Raw genomic sequence first — 21,279 nt, forward strand, 5'->3', positions numbered from 1 at the left:
TGGATTGAACAGCTCTGTGAATTATTCATGCCATGGAATGTTACTACTGGTGTTTGCAAGCTTAACCAATTGGCCATCAGCTGTGACCAGGACTGGCTGTGACCACACAATTAAGTAATCAGTACACGCACCGATTATCACCTCTTGCACCGATCAAACCAGAGCACGCAGACCTAACCAAACAGATAAAGGAAACCACAAGAAATGAAGAAAAGCAAACACGCACTCATCGATCCCTTCATAGCTGATCGATCAATCTCTTCTTCTTGCTCGCTACGTACTACGACCACGTTCGACATCCTCTCATGTCGATCCATCCATGATCCACCATCTCCACGTGCACTGACTCACCGAGCTTAGCTCGACTAGATGGAGCAGGTGTAGCCGGTGGGAGGCGTCTTGCCGCAGGTGAGGAGGAGCTGGAGGGCGAGGGGCAGGACGAGGTTGATGTTGAGCAGCTTGAGCCGGATGGTGGTGCACAGGCAGACCGCCGCCTCCAGCTCCACAAGCCCCTCCAGCAGCGGGCAGCACTTGTTCACCACCGGGTCGCCGAGCCCCACGTGCACCAGCCCGCCCAGCAGGTCCACGCACGCGCCGATCTTCAGCGAGTCCACCGGGCACGTTTGCGCCGCGGGCGTCGCCGGTGGTGGCGGAGGGCATGGCGTGTTCACTGGCGGCGTCGGGTACGTGACCGGGGGAGCGGTGACTGGAGGTGAAGGGTATGTGACCGGAGGGGCGGTCACCGGTGGCGCAGGGTAGGTGACCGGAGGGGTGGTCACCGGTGGCGCTGGGTATGTGACCGGAGGCGCGCTCACCGGCGGCGTGGGGTGGGTCACCGGCGGGCCGACGACGACAGGTGGCTTGGTGACCGGCGGGCGCGTGATGGGGCCCTTGGGCGGACCGTAGACCGGCGGCCGGGGCACGTGGCCCTTCGGCGGGCCGACGACCGGCGGGCGAGGGACGTGGCCCTTCGGCGGGCCGACGACCGGCGGGCGCGGGAGGTGGCCCTTGGGCGCCGGCGACGGGTAGGTGGGGCCCTTGGGTCCCGGCTTGGGGTCCTTGGTGGGGGGCTTGGTCTTGGGCGGGTGGGAGGGCTTGGGGGCCTTGGGCTTGTCGCAGTCGCAGTCGATGGCGGGCGCCGCGACGGCGGCGGTGAGGAGCAGGAGGAGGGTGAGCAGGAGCGGACGGAGCTTCTTCGTGCTCGCCGCCATGGCTGCCAGCTGGTGGTAGTGGTGGACGAGCGTGGTGGTGGACAGGAGGAGTGATGCGTGCTTCTAGGGTTTGTGAGTACTGTAGTTTTATAGAGCGAGCTGGGTGCATGGGATTGGAGGCCCGTGATCTCGTTGGTGGCTAGGGTTTTCAAATTGTGCGTCTGTGACTGAGTGACTTACTGTGGACTGCGATGTGTTGTTCGAAGCTTCACCAATCACCACCCACGGGGCCAAATTATATTACATCCAAACGAAACACACGCGAATTGAGACTTTTCATTTCCTTGCCGTGTAGTGCGGTGCCTGAAAAATTATGTTAGTCAAATTTTTAGACCGTTAGATCACAGTCCAACAGTCACGATCCTGGGTGCACTATTTGTCTTCAACGTCTAGCTGTCTTCCTCCTGCAGCCTGATCCCCCACAGGCCAGCTCACTGCCTGCTTCCTCCACCTCCACTCGGCGGCGCTTTCGCGATCGCCTTGCCGCCCCACCCTCCCTTGCCCTCATCGAACACCTGATTTCTCTGACGACCCCACACCCAATTGCCGCAACCCGCACCAATCAACATGTTTCTTGGCCTTCACCTAGGACATCGAAGCTCACCGTCTCGAACACATCAAGGGCAAGGTGCAGCCCGAAAGTTGTCGGATGTACCACTGTGGCGTCCGAGCCGGCGACGATGTCCGCGGCGGTGAGCACGGATGGGGGGACTGCAGCGTCGGTGCTGGCAGCGGAGCTACGAGACGTCTGGGGTAGAGGAGGAAGAAGAGAGGAGAGAGCAAATGAAATCGGTAGGTCAGGAAATGGATTTGGCGCAATTTGTGATGTTGTCGTGGTGTTGGGTTCGACGTGGAGGTCGCGCCTGGGCCTCCTCATATATACCCTACATTTAGGCTGTAAGGGTGCCGGTCAGCCCGGTGTTTAACACATGTTTGAAGCGTGCGTAATGGTCGCAAAAAGAATTTTTACGCCCGGGCGATTGAGGAGCCCGGCCGTAGATGATCTCACATACGATCCTTTTGGTACCACAGCAAATTACCACCACACAAGATTCTCTTGGTACCACTGCAAATTACCACCGACATTGAAAATAGATACAATCCGTGCATGCACTGTCGCAGTCATGCCTGCATGCACCAACATACTCCTAGTCAAGATCGATGTCTAATCCAATCACGACTGGCCACTCTGGAACAGCTCTGTGAATTATTCATGACATGGAATCTTACTACTACTGTTTACTTGTTTTCTTCTTATTATTTGCTAGCTTAACCAGTTGGTCATCAGTTGTGACCAATTAATTAATCAGCACACATCGATTATCACCTCTGGCATCAAACCACAACACGCAGGCCTAGCCAAACACAAAATAAAAATCACAAGAAAAACAAACACTCATCGATGCATTCTTAGCTGATCGATCGATCTCTTCTTGCTCGCTACTAGCTACTAGCTAGACGACGACCATGCATCGACATCCTCTCATGTCGATCCATCCATCCATCCGTCTCCACGTGCACTGGCACTGTGGCACACTGACTCGCCGAGGTTAGGTCGACTAGATGGAGCAGGTGAAGCCGGGTGGCGGGGTCTTGCCGCAGGTGAGGAGGAGCTGGAGGGCGAGGGGCAGGGCGAGGTTGATATTGAGGAGCTTGAGCCGGATGGTGGTGCACAGGCACACCGCCGCCTCCAGCTCCACCAGCCCCTCCAGCAGCGGGCAGCACTGGTTCACCACCGGGTCGCCCAGGCCGATATGCACCAGCCCGCCCAGCAGGTCCACGCACGCCCCGAGCTTCAGCGTGTCCACCGGGCACGTCTGCGTCGCCGGCGGCGCTGGCGCTGGCGGCTGCGAACCGCAGCCGCACCCCGGCGACGACGGGGGAGTGTTCCCCGGCGACGACGGGGGAGTGTTCCCCGGCGTCGACGGGGGAGCGGTGACCGGCGGAGACGAGGGAGTGGGAGTGGTGGCCGGCGGCGACGGGGGAGTGGTGACCGGAGGGGCGATCACCGGTGGCGCGGGGTATGTGACCGGCGGCCCGACGACGACGGGCGGAGTGGTGACCGGCGGGCGCGGGGTGGGCCCCTTGGGCGGAGGGTTGGTGATGGGCGGGTAGGTGACCGGTGGGCCGACGACGACGGGAGGAGCGGTGACCGGCGGACGCGTGATGGGCCCCTTGGGAGGGCTGTAGACCGGCGGGCGAGGGACGTGGCCCTTGGGTGGGCCGACGACCGGCGTCGGCGTGTGAGGGGCGTTGCCCTTGGGCGGGCCGACGACCGGCGTGCGAGGGAGGTGGCCCTTGGGCGGGCCGACGACCGGCGGGCGAGGTACGTGGCCATGGGGCGGGCCGTAGACCGGAGGGCAAGGTACGCGGCTCTTCGGCGGGTGGGCGGGGGCCTTGGCCTTGGGCGGGTGGGAAGGCTTTGGGGCCTTGGGGGGCTTGTGGCACTCATCGCAGGCGAGGGTGGGTGCCGCAATGGCGGTGGTGATGAGGAGGAAGAAGGTCAGCAGGAGTGACCGGAGCTTCGTCCTGCTCGCCGCCATGGCTGCTACCTAGCAGCTAGCTTCTGGTGTGGAGCACGAACGAGGTGGAGCACTGATGTGTGCTTCTAGAGTTTGTGAGTAGTGTGGCTTTATAGAGCGAGGAGCGTGCACTGGAGGCCCGTGATCTCTACGGTGGCTAGAGTTTTCATACTGTGCGTGTAGGTGACTGGGGAGTGACTTACTGTGTACTGTCATGTGTTGTTCGAAGCTCCATCCCGCGCGGGAGCAAATTATGTTAGTTATACATATACTCCCTCCGTAAACTAATATTAAAACGTTTAGATCATAACAAAACACGCGTGAAAATGAGACTTTCTATTTCCAGGTCGTGTGGTTGTTTTAAATTAAGGAGTGCCTAATCAATTAGTCAAGATGCCTGAAAAAAAAATCACGTCAGTCAAATTTTTGCATGCACAGTTTGGGCATTTCAACTTTTCAAGCCAGTCTCTTATATTTGAACTCCTTATATGCCATTTAATCTTAACTACTTGTACTTTGAGGAGCTAAACGATGGCCAGACGTAGCAGAACCCTTATATTTAACCCTCTAATTTCTTTTCTTTTTACCAATTCTTCTAGCCTATGTCACATACTCCCTCGGTAAAGAAATATAAAAGCGTTTAGATCACTACTTTAATGATCTAAATGCTCTTATATTTCTTTATGGAGGGAGTACATTTCAAATAATTTCATGATATTTCATGAATCATTTGAATGACTTAATTTGAATATACACAAACAAATCAACCGTAAACATGCATATGGTTCATCTAATCGAGCAATTCAAACTAAAGCATGCATGTAGTTCATCCAAAGGGCACCACGTCGATCAAGTTTGATCCAAAATCACCACACCATAGTATGGTCCTATGGCGTGGATCGAGCCCTACCAAAGACATGTTTCATGCTCGCCAAGTGAAGCACTTTTGTGGTCATCACCTCCAAAGAAATCATCAACACCCCACCACCATCATCCCCACGGCCACCACAGCCTCCATGGACACCACCACCATCACCCCCACGACCACAACCATATCACCCCCACAAGAGGCCTCCGATTGGACTGTGGTCTCTAAACGAGTGAGCTCCATTTCTTCGGCCTTCATCCCAATACGTGTTTGCCACGGCATCCGTCATGCTTGGGTCCATGAACATGGTAGCCCTCTCTTCAGCCTTCTTCTCTTTTGCAAATCTTTCCTCCTCGAGTGCAATCATATGCTCCTCCTTCTCTTCACCTTCCTCTCTTTGGCCGCCAACTTTGACCTCCACTTCTCGTCCTCCAAGCACTTGACCTCGTTCCACCTTGCCACCTTGTCTTCTTTGTGTTCGGCCTCCAATGCTTTTCTTGGTCTCAATCATAGCACAGAGCTCTCCTTCATGTAGGTATCGGCGCTTCCACACGGTTCTTCCTCTCTTTTACAAGCTTTTGCACATCCGGCCTCCTGTAAGGATTTTCATCCTCCTCGTCATCGCTCGCTGCACCCACACCCACTCCTTAGACACCGTCTGATCTTGTTCTTCCACAGTTCACATGGCTCCATGCCGCCAAATAAGGTGCTTCATCTAAATCTTCAAGACTTCTAAAACCCTAACCCTAACTCTTAACCAAAGTTTTAAATCGTGGGATGATTTTGTGACAACTTCTCTCGGCATCTATAGTGGGTGCTATTGAGGATAATCATTGATGTAGCAAGCACTTTTCCAGTCAGAGGAGATTATTTTCATAGGTTATTGCTCAATTTCGGGCGTTTAGCTACATTTCTGTAGGATTTCGCAATGGTGGCCCCCTAGCAGCTATAGCCCCGCTATAGCGGCAATTTCGTGGGACATTTAGTTTCATGCTCTTAGCTCGTCTCTCTTCCGGCTGGAAGGGGTGTGCGCCCTTTACATGAAGTCCCTACCTCGGCTCAAAATGTTCTTCCCATCACTGAGTCCAATCTGGCTTGCTAGACAAGAAGAAGATGAAAGATCAAGGAAGAGGACATATCTTGAATGAAAAGAAAAACTTTGGTTGTCGATCACTAAATATAAAACAATAGATGTAAGTTAGTACGTCAATGCAACCAACAGGAAACAGTATCAGACGGTAACTAGATAGGCAATGATACAAATAATGCCTTTGGAGCACGGCAGATTGAGCCCCTTTTTAAGTTAAAAAAGAAGAGTTAATTCCATTTTTTACCCCCTCTTTTGTCCTTTTTGACAAGGATTACCCCATATAAGCAAAAGTCATCCATCTTACCCCATTTAACTAAATTTGTGCCAGAGTTTACCCTTTTTTTTGCACATTCTGTCAATCTTTTATTTTTTGCAGCCCGTTTCTTCCCCGCTCGATTGCACACCCGGTTCTTTCTTCGGTTCTACATCACGCAGGCCCCTTCCATGTCGTTCCTCCATCTCGCTCCATGTCTCCCTCCTCCATCGCTACTCCTCCTTGTCCTGTTATACCGCATCCGCTGCCACTAGAACATCAACCGCTTTGCATCTCTCCCGAGCCCCCTCTACGAATTGGGCGTTCTTTGCAGATGTTATGTCAACCAAAACAAATGTCTGCTTGTATTGCATCTCATTTCAAACATTTGATAGCGTACATCAATTTGCAAGTGCCTTTGCAAGTAGTAGCACCTAGCGCTACGCACAATATGGAGTAGGGGCTAATGCGAAGCACAAAACAAAAACATGGCACACGAAGCAGACCAACCAGCAGCAGCACGCAGGCAACAGACCAAGCAACAGCTAGCTTGCACCTACAGCAACTGGCAGACCAAGCAACAGCTACCATAAGTTGCGAGTGTGGCGAGGCGGCAGCGCTAGAATAGGAGAAGGACGCCGAGTATGTCACACACGCGCGCGCACGCGGCTCAGCTCAAACTCGATCACGAGCAGGTCACGCGCGCAAAATGGCTAAACTAGCATGGGCAGGAGTCGATGGAATTGATCAATTTGATGGGTCCTAATTCCTAAACGAGGAGTAGATCAAGATAGGTCCGAGTGTATTTATCTCCACCGCTTGGAGCCGAACCGGATGTGCGGTCGAGGAAGTGAATAAAACTGGCTACAGACAAAGAAAAATGCCTATAAATCATGTGGGAATCAATCGACAGAATGAGGAAAAATCTAAAGAGGGGTAAAATCTGGCATATATTTTGGTTAAATGGGGTAAGATGGATGAATTTCGCTTAAATGGGGTAATCCCTATCAAAAAGGACGAAACGAGGGGTAAAAAATGGAATTAACTCAAAAAAGAATTACGGCCTGAAAAATTCCAAAATTTTGTGTACCTGTAGTATAGTAGTGTACTATAATTGCGCAAATTTATATCAATATACGTGCTTGCATGTGAAAGACACAAAAAGGACAAATACATGAAAAAATTTTGGATTTTTTGTTGATTTTTGGGCCAGAAGTTTGTCTTCTTTGGTTAGCGTGCAATACAACATACTATTGAATGAAATTTAACATACACTTAGACCACGTGCATGTGTATTCATGTAAAATAATCAAATCTTTTCGAAATTTTTAAGCACCATTTTTTAGGGGTTTAAAAAACGTTTTCTAATGCAACCGTGCTCCAAAAGTCCGCTTTAGGCAATGATACAGCTACTATATATGAGTAGTATGTTGAAAGGAGTTGCAAGTGCCGGTGATTTCGGCCTGGGTACAGGATCGCCGTCTCGTGACTAATGTACGGCGATGGTGCTCTCTTCCTAGGTTGTTGTTCTCCGTTGAATAGAAGACAATGGAGTACAGTACGTATTTTGTACTCCTACGTACATACGTACGTTTCGCGTCGAGATGGATCTGCACATGCATGCTATATCCTTCCATCCGATTGGACATGACAAATCAATCCGCATTTTCATGGAAGCCTCATTTTTCATGCACGCGTGAGAGCGTCATCTAGCTAGCCCCCAAGGAGCCCCAAATGAATGTACAGTACTGTGCTGAGTATCTCTGACCGACTGAGCTTAAGAAAACGGAAATGCTTTCTGGCGTCTGTTCCCCAGGAGGAAATCCCCAGAGAACATCCCTCGTAGCCACAGGATTAAGATCTGACTATGGCAGTTTTTAAATAAAAATAAACGAAATGCCATTGAGCCCCTTTCTTAGAAGTTAAAAAATGAAACTTTATGTCCTGAAAAATTCTAAAAAAAAGTGCTTGCAGTAGTAGTGTACTATAATTGTGCAAATTTATATCAATATATGTGCTTGCATGCGAGAGACACAAAAAGACAAATACTTGCAAAAAAATAGGATTATTTTTTTGTTGATTTTGGGGCTGGAATTTTGTTCTTTTTGTGTAACATACAACTACAACGTATTATTGGATAAATTTTAACATGTACTTAAACCACATGCATGTGTATTCATCTAAAAAAAACAAATCTTTTCGAAATTTTTAATCACCATTTTTTAGGGGTTTAAAAAACATTTTCCAATGCAACCGGGCTCAAAAAGTCCGCTTTAGGCCCTCCATTTCAAAATATAGTGCGCCGGCGTTTTTCGACTGTGGACGGAGAAAAAATTATATAATTGAAAACTTCTTTCGAATACGAATTCACTGATATAATTTTTGCTCCCGCCGCAATCGGTTTTGGTAGTTAAATTTACGGTCAAAGTTAAAGCATGTGGATAGAGGAAGCACTATATTGTGGAATGGAGTGAGTACTATATATGAGTAGTATGTTGAAAGGAGTTGCCAACTGCCGGTGGTTTCGTCCTGAGTACATGATCGCCGTCTCGTGACTATATGCACAGTACGTATGGCTCTTCCTAGGTTGTTGTTCTCCGTTGAATAGAAGACGATGGAGTACAGTACGTATTTTGTACTCCGACGTACGTACGTTTCGCGTCGAGAACTCGAGATGGATCTGCACATGCATATCCGATTGGACATGAGAAATCAATCCGCATTTTTATGGAGGCCTCATGTTTCATGCACGCACGAGAGCGTCATCTTGCTAGAAGCCCCCAAAGAGCCCCAGATGAATGTACAGTACAGTGCTGAGTATCTCTGGCCGACTGAGCTTAAGGAAAACGGAAATGCTATCTGTCGTCCGAGGAAATCTCCAGCGAACATCCCTCATAGCAACAGGATCAAGATCTGACGGTGTGGCAGTTTTTGAGTGAAACAAACACTAAAATAAATGAAATGCCATGCTTTTGAGCAAAATGCCATCCCAGAATACCTAAAATGCCAGCCGCGAGTGCCATCTAGCTGGCTATTGCAGTCCAAAGAAAATTGTCGCGTCCTTTGAATCACCGCAGCATGCAATGCTGCATCAGCGCGTACGTACGTACGTACGTCCGGACCGTGTGGCTGGTGGAGCTTTGCTACCTAGGTACACTCCGTACTCCTACATCTAGTACATGCCTGCATGCATGGCCAGCCGGCCCACAGTCCTCTGCACTCTGCACTGTGCTACGCGTGCCGCTGGGGCCACGCACGAGACCGACTAGCCACCACTCGCGGTGCTACATGGCCGATATTTTGCGGCCGACTTCCCTATCCCTACGACAGAAATCGCAGCCAGCCATGTATCCCATTCGGTCAGTGGCTACAGCCGTCGACCGATTTTCGTACGCTAACTATCGTCTTCACTGTAATTCCGATATCCTCCTCTTTGGTTGTATCGGTTGTCCCTTCCCTCCTGCGACTACACACGCGTATATACATACTCTCTCGGTCTCTCCAATTCATATCAGTTGTCAATGATTTAGCCCACAGTTGTACTAAATCAGCGACAATTTATATGGATTTCGTAATTTGCCCAAGAGCGATAAAATCAGAGGACGAGGGCTACACGTGCATGCTGGGTTTGCACCAGGTGTGGTGTGTGTGGTGGATCAAGTCGGGCGGAGGGAGGTAGCTAGCCGTCCGTGATCCTGGTGGGGCAAGTGTGAAGTTGGATCCATGCGGCTCCGTGACCCGGCCGGCAGCCACGTCCTATCCTGTTCCAAGATACTCCTCCAGTCCTCCTCGCTAGCCCTCCGTCCGACGCTACTCGTCGTCTTGTCCAAAATTGTTCTCCTCCCTCGCAAAGCGCAAATCTATGGGAGCCAGCGCGCGGTTTCACGTGGGCTCACTGCTCACAGCTCCGATTGGACGGGTGGTACGTGGCTTTGTTTAGGCGACAGCACGTACGGACGGTTCAGGATGCATGCAATGCAGTCGACCTGCTGCCGTCTCATGTCCGTACTGTTCACATTGCTTGAATTCTATTCTTTTTCTTGCATTAGAAACGAGTAGTATATTGTTTAGAGCTTTACTTAGCTTGGAGGTCGACGTACTGTGTGCAAATTAAGTCCATGCGTACGTTACGAATCTCTCTTACATTGGTCGTGTGCGCCCATGCAATATATACACACATTCTTGGCGGTGGAGCCCATGTGCGATCTTGGCATGTATACTCCACGAGATACATCATACATCTTCTGACACAGCAAAGAACAAAGGTGTACTCCCTCCATTCCACAATGTAATGATTTCTTTATCTCCGTGCTTCAACTTTGATCGTAAATTTAACTATCAAGACCGATTGCGGCGGGAGCAAAAGTTATATCAGTGAACGCGTATTCGAAAGAAGTTTTTAATTATGTAATTTTTTTCTCCTGACGCAGTCGATCTCGTTCGTTAAATATATGGTCAAAGTTTGACTTCGGAAAGCGTGGGCGTACTATATTTTAGAATGGAGAAAGTATCTTTTCAACTCCACCTCATCAAAAACCATTGTGTGAGGTGTTCTTGCCACGGCACCCATGTGCCCGTCCTTTGCCCCGATCTCCCGGTAATTCTCCGGTACAATCGAAGGAGGCAATAAGCTTTCTTTTTGTTTGTTTGAAATTGCTGGCAAATAATAAGCTTTCGTCTCAGCGCGTCGGCAGGCATGCTATCATATCACCTTGCGCCACTTGCTCAACTGGCGCTGGGTGCCAAAGAGATGTTCCAAAGCTAGTCAAATAGTGGGGGTGACCCACTGCCATCCACTTCTGTTTTGCCTTGTGTTCTTTCATAAGCAGAGGAGGGCACGAGATTACAGGAGCAGGCTCAATATTTATTTCATATAAATTCACTTTGGAAAGGGTTTGAACTTTTAGCAGAGTTTAAAGGAAACACCTCGTTGCAAGGAACGATACCAACTTTCCACATTTGTTCTCTATCTTTTAGGCAAATTTAAGAGTGCTATTCAAGTGAGGTTAATCAGGCGTGCCATGTCCAACATAAAGCACTTGGGCAGGCGCTTAAGAAAATACTCACTCCGTCTCATAATATAAGACTTTTTAAAGCTATTTTAGCTTACAAAAAACATCTTATGTTGTGGGATGGAGAGAGTGTAAATTATTATTTTTAGCTTAACAGTTTTGCTACCACCTCCATTCCCAACATAAACAGCTATGAGCTACCCAGCAGGCACCTCACCTTGATTCTTTCTGTACTCATACCTGGAACTCTCGCCCTAGAGTCAGGAGACTTAGTCGGCATCGATGCAAAGTAAAATCCTAGGATTGCTGGCTCGCTAGGGTAACGCCGTAACGGCCAGGAAATTCATCTTGGTGCCTCGTGCTAGCGCCCTCGTTGGAGGTGCTCTTCAGACTCATCATTGGCGTCGCTCCCTTATAGTGAATTCTCCTAAGGTGCTAGCGGGCCTAATGCATTCCTGGCACTAGGAAGCCATGAGTGCAGGCATAAGTAACACACATGCTTTTCTCCGGGGCGAAGGCCCATTATCTCTCCTTGCCGTCAGACCAGATAGCATTAATGTACGGGCATCATAACCATGATGAAACAACAATTTTGACTTGAAGAGGTGATGTACCCATGTTTGGGCTAGATGGTTTTCACTTTCAATGAGATTTTTATGAAATTCATTAATTCCAGTCATCTCACCAAACAGTGACATATTTACCTTTTGGCCAAAATATTACGGGAATTTCATTAATACATATGAATTCAAATATTTTCCATAATTTTCAAATATTTAATTGAATTCAAGTGAATATTTTGTCCGTTTGGCTGAAATGCAAACAAAAATCACTGAAATTTCAGTGATTTTAGTTGGTGCTAAGAATTATCTGGAACTGAAATTGGAAACCATGGGCTTGGTCGGACCTTAAAAAATCGGCATATGAGCGGAAATCTCTCTTGAAAGTGTTGTCTTGTAGGGTTGTGCTTTGTGTTTGATTACCTCTAGTTTTCTACTGGTGGATATGTTTGACACTAGGTTAGCGATAGTTCGTGAAGAATATAGCCATTGCTTGAGGCTAGTGTAAAGATGATGACCTCTAACTTCTGTTGAGAGGATGTGTTCGGTCTTGATGTCCGACGTCATCTTTGATATAAAATTTGCTTCATTTTCAAAGAAAGGAAAATCTTGCATGATGCCTCAATTTTGCCCCGGTTTATTCAATGATCTCATCATTTAACCATGCATGACACAGAGAGATTGAACTGCCATGTGTTTAGAATTCTACAAATAAAAAATGCCATGCTTTAAAAAAAAAGAATACAGGCCATGTACTGAAGCACTCTGGAGGTCATATTGGTCCATCTTTGTCTGAAGGACCGTACTGTCCATTTTCGCCAAGCAAGTTTTTTTTTAACTTATTTTCGCCAAGCAAGTTGACTACGTTAATTAGCACCCGTTCGATAATCCACAAAGCTCTATTTTCCTGTGAACAACGAAAAATCCACAAATGGCTGCCCCAAACGACAAAAGGCCCAAAGCCTCAAAGGCCCATGATAAAGCTCTCTTCAGGAAGCAGCACAGCGCTCCACGCCTCCACCCATTCCCCAGTATGAAGCGCAGAGCAACGACCACCTAGTTTCGTCCCACCTCGGCTAGCGAGGAGGAATTCGACCGGCTTAAATAGCTCGCTCCACCCGCAGAATCGCCGAGCTCACTAGCGAGAGCTTGTCACCCAAGTGGGGGCTTTAAGGTGGTGTTGGACGCTGTTGTGGGGCTGTGGGCCTGGTCCAGTTGTGCTGTTGCCGGCCCGCCCGTTCCAACTTGAGAAGTGGCCAGCCTCACAGAGCAGCGCCTACTGCCCGTTTCCAACGTTGGAAGGATAACGGGCCGGTGCACATCTGGCCCGCTTGGGCCTCACAGCCTACTCCAGCGAATCACCATTATTTTTTCCTTCATTTTTTTGACTACAAAATTTTAGTTTGTGCAAAAACACATTGGTCTTTCATTTTTCATGTGCTCAATTTTCCTGTAATATCTCCCAAGCGAACATGGCCCGCCCGTTCCAAGTTGAGTAGTGGTCCGGCGGGGCTTATGCGAAAGCTGGGCTTCACGGCCCATGATGTGGCAGGCACAGCGTGAGGCTGGCCTCACAGAGCAGCGACTACTGCCCGCTTCCAACGGTGGAAGGATAACGGGCCGGTGCGCATCTGGCCCGCTTGGGCCTCACAGCCTACTCCAGCGAACCACCATTATTTTTCCCTTCATTTTTTTGACTACAAAATTTTAGTTTGTGTCCCAAAAACACATTGGTCTTTCATTTTTCATGTGCTCAATTTTCCTGTAATATCTCCCAAGCGAACATGGCCCGCCCGTTCCAAGTTGAGTAGTGGTCCGGCGGGGCTTATGCGAAAGCTGGGCTTCACGGGCCATGATGTGGCAGGCACAGCGTGAGGCTGGCCTCACAGAGCAGCGACTACTGCCCGCTTCCAACGGTGGAAGGATAACGGGCCTCACAGCCTACTCCAGCGAACCACCATTATTTTTCCCTTCATTTTTTTGACTACAAAATTTTAGTTTGTGTCCCAAAAACACATTGGTCTTTCATTTTTCATGTGCTCAATTTTCCTGTAATATCTCCCAAGCGAACATGGCCCGCCCGTTCCAAGTTGAGTAGTGGTCCGGCGGGGCTTATGCGAAAGCTGGGCTTCACGGGCCATGATGTGGCAGGCACAGCGTGAGGCTGGCCTCACAGAGCAGCGACTACTGCCCGCTTCCAACGGTGGAAGGATAACGGGCCGGTGCACATCTGGCCCGCTTGGGTCTCACAGCCTACTCCAGCGAACCACCATTATTTTTCCCTTTATTTTTTTGACTACAAAATTTTAGTTTGTGTCCCAAAAACACATTGGTCTTTCATTTTTCATGTGCTCAATTTTCCTGTAATATCTCCCAAGCGAACATGGCCCGCCCGTTCCAAGTTGAGTAGTGGTCCGGCGGGGCTTATGCGAAAGCTGGGCTTCACGGGCCATGATGTGGCAGGCACAGCGTGAGGCTGGCCTCACAGAGCAGCGACTACTGCCCGCTTCCAACGGTGGAAGGATAACGGGCCGGTGCACATCTGGCCCGCTTGGGCCTCACAGCCTACTCCAGCGAACCACCATTATTTTTCCCTTCATTTTTTTGACTACAAAATTTTAGTTTGTGTCCCAAAAACACATTGGTCTTTCATTTTTCATGTGCTCAATTTTCCTGTAATATCTCCCAAGCGAACATGGCCCGCCCGTTCCAAGTTGAGTAGTGGTCCGGCGGGGCTTATGCGAAAGCTGGGCTTCACGGGCCATGATGTGGCAGGCACAGCGTGGGGCTGGCCTCACAGAGCAGCGACTACTGCCCGCTTCCAACGGTGGAAGGATAACGGGCCGGTGCACATCTGGCCCGCTTGGGCCTCACAGCCTACTCCAGCGAACCACCATTATTTTTCCCTTCATTTTTTTGACTACAAAATTTTAGTTTGTGTCCCAAAAACACATTGGTCTTTCATTTTTCATGTGCTCAATTTTCCTGTAATATCTCCCAAGCGAACATGGCCCGCCCGTTCCAAGTTGAGTAGTGGTCCGGCGGGGCTTATGCGAAAGCTGGGCTTCACGGGCCATGATGTGGCAGGCACAGCGTGAGGCTGGCCTCACAGAGCAGCGACTACTGCCCGTTTCCAACGGTGGAAGGATAACGGGCCGGTGCACATCTGGCCCGCTTGGGCCTCACAGCCTACTCCAGCGAACCACCATTATTTTTCCCTTCATTTGTTTGACTACAAAATTTTAGTTTGTGTCCCAAAAACACATTGGTCTTTCATTTTTCATGTGCTCAATTTTCCTGTAATATCTCCCAAGCGAACATGGCCCGCCCGTTCCAAGTTGAGTAGTGGTCCGGCGGGGCTTATGCGAAAGCTGGGCTTCACGGGCCATGATGTGGCAGGCACAGCGTGAGGCTGGCCTCACAGAGCAGCGACTACTGCCCGTTTCCAACGGTGGAAGGATAACGGGCCGGTGCACATCTGGCCCGCTTGGGCCTCACAGCCTACTCCAGCGAACCACCATTATTTTTCCCTTCATTTTTTTGACTACAAAATTTTAGTTTGTGTCCCAAAAACACATTGGTCTTTCATTTTTCATGTGCTCAATTTTCCTGTAATATCTCCCAAGCGAACATGGCCCGCCCGTTCCAAGTTGAGTAGTGGTCCGGCGGGGCTTATGACAAAGCTGGGCTTCACGGGCCATGATGTGGCAGGCACAGCGTGAGGCTGGCCTCACAGAGCAGCGACTACTGCCGGCTTCCAACGGTGGAAGGATAACGGGCCTCACAGCCTACTCCAGCGAACCACCATTATTTTTCCCTTCATTTTTTTTGACTACAAAATTTTAGTTTGTGTCCCAAAAACACATTGGTCTTTCATTTTTCATGTGCTCAATTTTCCTGTAATATCTCCCAAGCGAACATGGCCCGCCCGTTCCAAGTTGAGTAGTGGTCCGGCGGGGCTTATGCGAAAGCTGGGCTTCACGGGCCATGATGTGGCAGGCACAGCGTGAGGCTGGCCTCACAGAGCAGCGACTACTGCCCGCTTCCAACGGTGGAAGGATAACGGGCCGGTGCACATCTGGCCCGCTTGGGCCTCACAGCCTACTCCATCGAACCACCATTATTTTTCCCTTCATTTTTTTGACTACAAAATTTTAGTTTGTGTCCCAAAAACACATTGGTCTTTCATTTTTCATGTGCTCAATTTTCCTGTAATATCTCCCAAGCGAACATGGCCCGCCCGTTCCAAGTTGAGTAGTGGTCCGGCGGGGCTTATGCGAAAGCTGGGCTTCACGGGCCATGATGTGGCAGGCACAGCGTGAGGCTGGCCTCACAGAGCAGCGACTACTGCCCGCTTCCAACGGTGGAAGGATAACGGGCCTCACAGCCTACTCCAGCGAACCACCATTATTTTTCCCTTCATTTTTTTGACTACAAAATTTTAGTTTGTGTCCCAAAAACACATTGGTCTTTCATTTTTCATGTGCTCAATTTTCCTGTAATATCTCCCAAGCGAACATGGCCCGCCCGTTCCAAGTTGAGTAGTGGTCCGGCGGGGCTTATGCGAAAGCTGGGCTTCACGGGCCATGATGTGGCAGGCACAGCGTGAGGCTGGCCTCACAGAGCAGCGACTACTGCCCGCTTCCAACGGTGGAAGGATAACGGGCCGGTGCACATCTGGCCCGCTTGGGTCTCACAGCCTACTCCAGCGAACCACCATTATTTTTCCCTTTATTTTTTTGACTACAAAATTTTAGTTTGTGTCCCAAAAACACATTGGTCTTTCATTTTTCATGTGCTCAATTTTCCTGTAATATCTCCCAAGCGAACATGGCCCGCCCGTTCCAAGTTGAGTAGTGGTCCGGCGGGGCTTATGCGAAAGCTGGGCTTCACGGGCCATGATGTGGCAGGCACAGCGTGAGGCTGGCCTCACAGAGCAGCGACTACTGCCCGCTTCCAACGGTGGAAGGATAACGGGCCGGTGCACATCTGGCCCGCTTGGGCCTCACAGCCTACTCCAGCGAACCACCATTATTTTTCCCTTCATTTTTTTGACTACAAAATTTTAGTTTGTGTCCCAAAAACACATTGGTCTTTCATTTTTCATGTGCTCAATTTTCCTGTAATATCTCCCAAGCGAACATGGCCCGCCCGTTCCAAGTTGAGTAGTGGTCCGGCGGGGCTTATGCGAAAGCTGGGCTTCACGGGCCATGATGTGGCAGGCACAGCGTGAGGCTGGCCTCACAGAGCAGCGACTACTGCCCGCTTCCAACGGTGGAAGGATAACGGGCCGGTGCACATCTGGCCCGCTTGGGCCTCACAGCCTACTCCAGCGAACCACCATTATTTTTCCCTTCATTTTTTTGACTACAAAATTTTAGTTTGTGTCCCAAAAACACATTGGTCTTTCATTTTTCATGTGCTCAATTTTCCTGTAATATCTCCCAAGCGAACATGGCCCGCCCGTTCCAAGTTGAGTAGTGGTCCGGCGGGGCTTATGCGAAAGCTGGGCTTCACGGGCCATGATGTGGCAGGCACAGCGTGAGGCTGGCCTCACAGAGCAGCGACTACTGCCCGCTTCCAACGGTGGAAGGATAACGGGCCGGTGCACATCTGGCCCGCTTGGGCCTCACAGCCTACTCCAGCGAACCACCATTATTTTTCCCTTCATTTTTTTGACTACAAAATTTTAGTTTGTGTCCCAAAAACACATTGGTCTTTCATTTTTCATGTGCTCAATTTTCCTGTAATATCTCCCAAGCGAACATGGCCCGCCCGTTCCAAGTTGAGTAGTGGTCCGGCGGGGCTTATGCGAAAGCTGGGCTTCACGGGCCATGATGTGGCAGGCACAGCGTGAGGCTGGCCTCACAGAGCAGCGACTACTGCCCGCTTCCAACGGTGGAAGGATAACGGGCCGGTGCACATCTGGCCCGCTTGGGCCTCACAGCCTACTCCAGCGAACCACCATTATTTTTCCCTTCATTTTTTTAACTACAAAATTTTAGTTTGTGTCCCAAAAACACATTGGTCTTTCATTTTTCATGTGCTCAATTTTCCTGTAATATCTCCCAAGCGAACATGGCCCGCCCGTTCCAAGTTGAGTAGTGGTCCGGCGGGGCTTATGCGAAAGCTGGGCTTCACGGGCCATGATGTGGCAGGCACAGCATGAGGCTGGCCTCACAGAGCAGCGACTACTGCCCGCTTCCAACGGTGGAAGGATAACGGGCCGGTGCACATCTGGCCCGCTTGGGCCTCACAGCCTACTCCAGCGAACCACCATTATTTTTCCCTTCATTTTTTTGACTACAAAATTTTAGTTTGTGTCCCAAAAACACATTGGTCTTTCATTTTTCATGTGCTCAATTTTCCTGTAATATCTCCCAAGCGAACATGGCCCGCCCGTTCCAAGTTGAGTAGTGGTCCGGCGGGGCTTATGCGAAAGCTGGGCTTCACGGGCCATGATGTGGCAGGCACAGCGTGAGGCTGGCCTCACAGAGCAGCGACTACTGCCCGCTTCCAACGGTGGAAGGATAACGGGCCGGTGCACATCTGGCCCGCTTGGGCCTCACAGCCTACTCCAGCGAACCACCATTATTTTTCCCTTCATTTTTTTGACTACAAAATTTTAGTTTGTGTCCCAAAAACACATTGGTCTTTCATTTTTCATGTGCTCAATTTTCCTGTAATATCTCCCAAGCGAACATGGCCCGCCCGTTCCAAGTTGAGTAGTGGTCCGGCGGGGCTTATGCGAAAGCTGGGCTTCACGGGCCATGATGTGGCAGGCACAGCGTGAGGCTGGCCTCACAGAGCAGCGACTACTGCCCGCTTCCAACGGTGGAAGGATAACGGGCCGGTGCACATCTGGCCCGCTTGGGCCTCACAGCCTACTCCAGCGAACCACCATTATTTTTCCCTTCATTTTTTTGACTACAAAATTTTAGTTTGTGTCCCAAAAACACATTGGTCTTTCATTTTTCATGTGCTCAATTTTCCTGTAATATCTCCCAAGCGAACATGGCCCGCCCGTTCCAAGTTGAGTAGTGGTCCGGCGGGGCTTATGCGAAAGCTGGGCTTCACGGGCCATGATGTGGCAGGCACAGCGTGAGGCTGGCCTCACAGAGCAGCGACTACTGCCCGTTTCCAACGGTGGAAGGATAACGGGCCGGTGCACATCTGGCCCGCTTGGGCCTCACAGCCTACTCCAGCGAACCACCATTATTTTTCCCTTCATTTTTTTGACTACAAAATTTTAGTTTGTGTCCCAAAAACACATTGGTCTTTCATTTTTCATGTGCTCAATTTTCCTGTAATATCTCCCAAGCGAACATGGCCCGCCCGTTCCAAGTTGAGTAGTGGTCCGGCGGGGCTTATGCGAAAGCTGGGCTTCACGGGCCATGATGTGGCAGGCACAGCGTGAGGCTGGCCTCACAGAGCAGCGACTACTGCCCGTTTCCAACGGTGGAAGGATAACGGGCCGGTGCACATCTGGCCCGCTTGGGCCTCACAGCCTACTCCAGCGAACCACCATTATTTTTCCCTTCATTTTTTTGACTACAAAATTTTAGTTTGTGTCCCAAAAACACATTGGTCTTTCATTTTTCATGTGCTCAATTTTCCTGTAATATCTCCCAAGCGAACATGGCCCGCCCGTTCCAAGTTGAGTAGTGGTCCGGCGGGGCTTATGCGAAAGCTGGGCTTCACGGCCCATGATGTGGCAGGCACAGCGTGAGGCTGGCCTCACAGAGCAGCGACTACTGCCCGCTTCCAACGGTGGAAGGATAACGGGCCGGTGCACATCTGGCCCGCTTGGGCCTCACAGCCTACTCCAGCGAACCACCATTATTTTTCCCTTCATTTTTTTGACTACAAAATTTTAGTTTGTGTCCCAAAAACACATTGGTCTTTCATTTTTCATGTGCTCAATTTTCCTGTAATATCTCCCAAGCGAACATGGCCCGCCCGTTCCAAGTTGAGTAGTGGTCCGGCGGGGCTTATGCGAAAGCTGGGCTTCACGGGCCATGATGTGGCAGGCACAGCGTGAGGCTGGCCTCACAGAGCAGCGACTACTGCCCGCTTCCAACGGTGGAAGGATAACGAGCCTCACAGCCTACTCCAGCGAACCACCATTATTTTTCCCTTCATTTTTTTGACTACAAAATTTTAGTTTGTGTCCCAAAAACACATTGGTCTTTCATTTTTCATGTGCTCAATTTTCCTGTAATATCTCCCAAGCGAACATGGCCCGCCCGTTCCAAGTTGAGTAGTGGTCCGGCGGGGCTTATGCGAAAGCTGGGCTTCACGGGCCATGATGTGGCAGGCACAGCGTGAGGCTGGCCTCACAGAGCAGCGACTACTGCCCGCTTCCAACGGTGGAAGGATAACGGGCCGGTGCACATCTGGCCCGCTTGGGTCTCACAGCCTACTCCAGCGAACCACCATTATTTTTCCCTTTATTTTTTTGACTACAAAATTTTAGTTTGTGTCCCAAAAACACATTGGTCTTTCATTTTTCATGTGCTCAATTTTCCTGTAATATCTCCCAAGCGAACATGGCCCGCCCGTTCCAAGTTGAGTAGTGGTCCGGCGGGGCTTATGCGAAAGCTGGGCTTCACGGGCCATGATGTGGCAGGCACAGCGTGAGGCTGGCCTCACAGAGCAGCGACTACTGCCCGCTTCCAACGGTGGAAGGATAACGGGCCGGTGCACATCTGGCCCGCTTGGGCCTCACAGCCTACTCCAGCGAACCACCATTATTTTTCCCTTCATTTTTTTGACTACAAAATTTTAGTTTGTGTCCCAAAAACACATTGGTCTTTCATTTTTCATGTGCTCAATTTTCCTGTAATATCTCCCAAGCGAACATGGCCCGCCCGTTCCAAGTTGAGTAGTGGTCCGGCGGGGCTTATGCGAAAGCTGGGCTTCACGGGCCATGATGTGGCAGGCACAGCGTGGGGCTGGCCTCACAGAGCAGCGACTACTGCCCGCTTCCAACGGTGGAAGGATAACGGGCCGGTGCACATCTGGCCCGCTTGGGCCTCACAGCCTACTCCAGCGAACCACCATTATTTTTCCCTTCATTTTTTTGACTACAAAATTTTAGTTTGTGTCCCAAAAACACATTGGTCTTTCATTTTTCATGTGCTCAATTTTCCTGTAATATCTCCCAAGCGAACATGGCCCGCCCGTTCCAAGTTGAGTAGTGGTCCGGCGGGGCTTATGCGAAAGCTGGGCTTCACGGGCCATGATGTGGCAGGCACAGCGTGAGGCTGGCCTCACAGAGCAGCGACTACTGCCCGTTTCCAACGGTGGAAGGATAACGGGCCGGTGCACATCTGGCCCGCTTGGGCCTCACAGCCTACTCCAGCGAACCACCATTATTTTTCCCTTCATTTTTTTGACTACAAAATTTTAGTTTGTGTCCCAAAAACACATTGGTCTTTCATTTTTCATGTGCTCAATTTTCCTGTAATATCTCCCAAGCGAACATGGCCCGCCCGTTCCAAGTTGAGTAGTGGTCCGGCGGGGCTTATGCGAAAGCTGGGCTTCACGGGCCATGATGTGGCAGGCACAGCGTGAGGCTGGCCTCACAGAGCAGCGACTACTGCCCGTTTCCAACGGTGGAAGGATAACGGGCCGGTGCACATCTGGCCCGCTTGGGCCTCACAGCCTACTCCAGCGAACCACCATTATTTTTCCCTTCATTTTTTTGACTACAAAATTTTAGTTTGTGTCCCAAAAACACATTGGTCTTTCATTTTTCATG

At 50.2% G+C, this 21,279-nt stretch overlaps 2 protein-coding genes and 28 pseudogenes across 3 annotated transcripts; 28 read left to right on the plus strand and 2 right to left on the minus strand.

Moving 5' to 3' along the window:
• On the minus strand, window positions 1-1,296 carry LOC125522260 (uncharacterized). The gene has a single exon (XM_048687336.2). It carries the CDS (start codon window positions 1,209-1,211, stop codon window positions 366-368), a length of 846 nt encoding a protein of 281 aa, XP_048543293.1. The 5' UTR covers window positions 1,212-1,296; the 3' UTR covers window positions 1-365.
• A 1,122-nt stretch (window positions 1,297-2,418) lies between these two features.
• LOC125522259 (uncharacterized) lies at window positions 2,419-3,843 on the minus strand. 2 transcript variants are annotated; one of them, XM_087533033.1, is made up of 2 exons: window positions 3,503-3,843; window positions 2,419-3,463 (listed from the first exon to the last, which is right to left on the minus strand). In XM_087533033.1, exons 1-2 carry the CDS (start codon window positions 3,752-3,754, stop codon window positions 2,771-2,773), a joined length of 945 nt encoding a protein of 314 aa, XP_087389159.1. In that variant the 5' UTR covers window positions 3,755-3,843; the 3' UTR covers window positions 2,419-2,770. The 2 variants fall into 2 exon arrangements, with proteins under 2 accessions (XP_087389159.1, XP_048543292.1); XM_048687335.2 differs by having other exon boundaries at window positions 2,419-3,843.
• An 8,801-nt stretch (window positions 3,844-12,644) lies between these two features.
• Window positions 12,645-12,885, plus strand: LOC147961980 (signal recognition particle RNA; annotated as a pseudogene).
• A 104-nt stretch (window positions 12,886-12,989) lies between these two features.
• On the plus strand, window positions 12,990-13,139 carry LOC147961981 (signal recognition particle RNA; annotated as a pseudogene).
• A 163-nt stretch (window positions 13,140-13,302) lies between these two features.
• Window positions 13,303-13,450, plus strand: LOC147961982 (signal recognition particle RNA; annotated as a pseudogene).
• A 138-nt stretch (window positions 13,451-13,588) lies between these two features.
• LOC147961983 (signal recognition particle RNA) lies at window positions 13,589-13,738 on the plus strand (annotated as a pseudogene).
• Window positions 13,739-13,900: 162 nt separating this feature from the next.
• LOC147961984 (signal recognition particle RNA) lies at window positions 13,901-14,050 on the plus strand (annotated as a pseudogene).
• Window positions 14,051-14,212: 162 nt separating this feature from the next.
• LOC147961985 (signal recognition particle RNA) lies at window positions 14,213-14,362 on the plus strand (annotated as a pseudogene).
• Window positions 14,363-14,524: 162 nt separating this feature from the next.
• On the plus strand, window positions 14,525-14,674 carry LOC147961986 (signal recognition particle RNA; annotated as a pseudogene).
• A 162-nt stretch (window positions 14,675-14,836) lies between these two features.
• LOC147961987 (signal recognition particle RNA) lies at window positions 14,837-14,986 on the plus strand (annotated as a pseudogene).
• Window positions 14,987-15,149: 163 nt separating this feature from the next.
• LOC147961988 (signal recognition particle RNA) lies at window positions 15,150-15,297 on the plus strand (annotated as a pseudogene).
• Window positions 15,298-15,436: 139 nt separating this feature from the next.
• Window positions 15,437-15,586, plus strand: LOC147961989 (signal recognition particle RNA; annotated as a pseudogene).
• Window positions 15,587-15,749: 163 nt separating this feature from the next.
• On the plus strand, window positions 15,750-15,897 carry LOC147961990 (signal recognition particle RNA; annotated as a pseudogene).
• Window positions 15,898-16,035: 138 nt separating this feature from the next.
• Window positions 16,036-16,185, plus strand: LOC147961991 (signal recognition particle RNA; annotated as a pseudogene).
• A 162-nt stretch (window positions 16,186-16,347) lies between these two features.
• On the plus strand, window positions 16,348-16,497 carry LOC147961992 (signal recognition particle RNA; annotated as a pseudogene).
• Window positions 16,498-16,659: 162 nt separating this feature from the next.
• Window positions 16,660-16,809, plus strand: LOC147961993 (signal recognition particle RNA; annotated as a pseudogene).
• A 162-nt stretch (window positions 16,810-16,971) lies between these two features.
• Window positions 16,972-17,121, plus strand: LOC147961994 (signal recognition particle RNA; annotated as a pseudogene).
• A 162-nt stretch (window positions 17,122-17,283) lies between these two features.
• Window positions 17,284-17,433, plus strand: LOC147961995 (signal recognition particle RNA; annotated as a pseudogene).
• Window positions 17,434-17,595: 162 nt separating this feature from the next.
• On the plus strand, window positions 17,596-17,745 carry LOC147961996 (signal recognition particle RNA; annotated as a pseudogene).
• A 162-nt stretch (window positions 17,746-17,907) lies between these two features.
• On the plus strand, window positions 17,908-18,057 carry LOC147961997 (signal recognition particle RNA; annotated as a pseudogene).
• A 162-nt stretch (window positions 18,058-18,219) lies between these two features.
• LOC147961998 (signal recognition particle RNA) lies at window positions 18,220-18,369 on the plus strand (annotated as a pseudogene).
• A 162-nt stretch (window positions 18,370-18,531) lies between these two features.
• On the plus strand, window positions 18,532-18,681 carry LOC147961999 (signal recognition particle RNA; annotated as a pseudogene).
• A 162-nt stretch (window positions 18,682-18,843) lies between these two features.
• Window positions 18,844-18,993, plus strand: LOC147962000 (signal recognition particle RNA; annotated as a pseudogene).
• A 162-nt stretch (window positions 18,994-19,155) lies between these two features.
• Window positions 19,156-19,305, plus strand: LOC147962001 (signal recognition particle RNA; annotated as a pseudogene).
• Window positions 19,306-19,468: 163 nt separating this feature from the next.
• LOC147962002 (signal recognition particle RNA) lies at window positions 19,469-19,616 on the plus strand (annotated as a pseudogene).
• Window positions 19,617-19,754: 138 nt separating this feature from the next.
• Window positions 19,755-19,904, plus strand: LOC147962003 (signal recognition particle RNA; annotated as a pseudogene).
• A 162-nt stretch (window positions 19,905-20,066) lies between these two features.
• LOC147962004 (signal recognition particle RNA) lies at window positions 20,067-20,216 on the plus strand (annotated as a pseudogene).
• Window positions 20,217-20,378: 162 nt separating this feature from the next.
• On the plus strand, window positions 20,379-20,528 carry LOC147962005 (signal recognition particle RNA; annotated as a pseudogene).
• A 162-nt stretch (window positions 20,529-20,690) lies between these two features.
• Window positions 20,691-20,840, plus strand: LOC147962006 (signal recognition particle RNA; annotated as a pseudogene).
• A 162-nt stretch (window positions 20,841-21,002) lies between these two features.
• Window positions 21,003-21,152, plus strand: LOC147962007 (signal recognition particle RNA; annotated as a pseudogene).
• Window positions 21,153-21,279: the final 127 nt, after the last annotated feature.

Source organism: Triticum urartu, chromosome 7A, assembly GCF_056163025.1.
Source record: "Triticum urartu cultivar PI428250 chromosome 7A, HENAU_Tu73, whole genome shotgun sequence".
Taxonomy (NCBI): domain Eukaryota; kingdom Viridiplantae; phylum Streptophyta; class Magnoliopsida; order Poales; family Poaceae; genus Triticum; species Triticum urartu.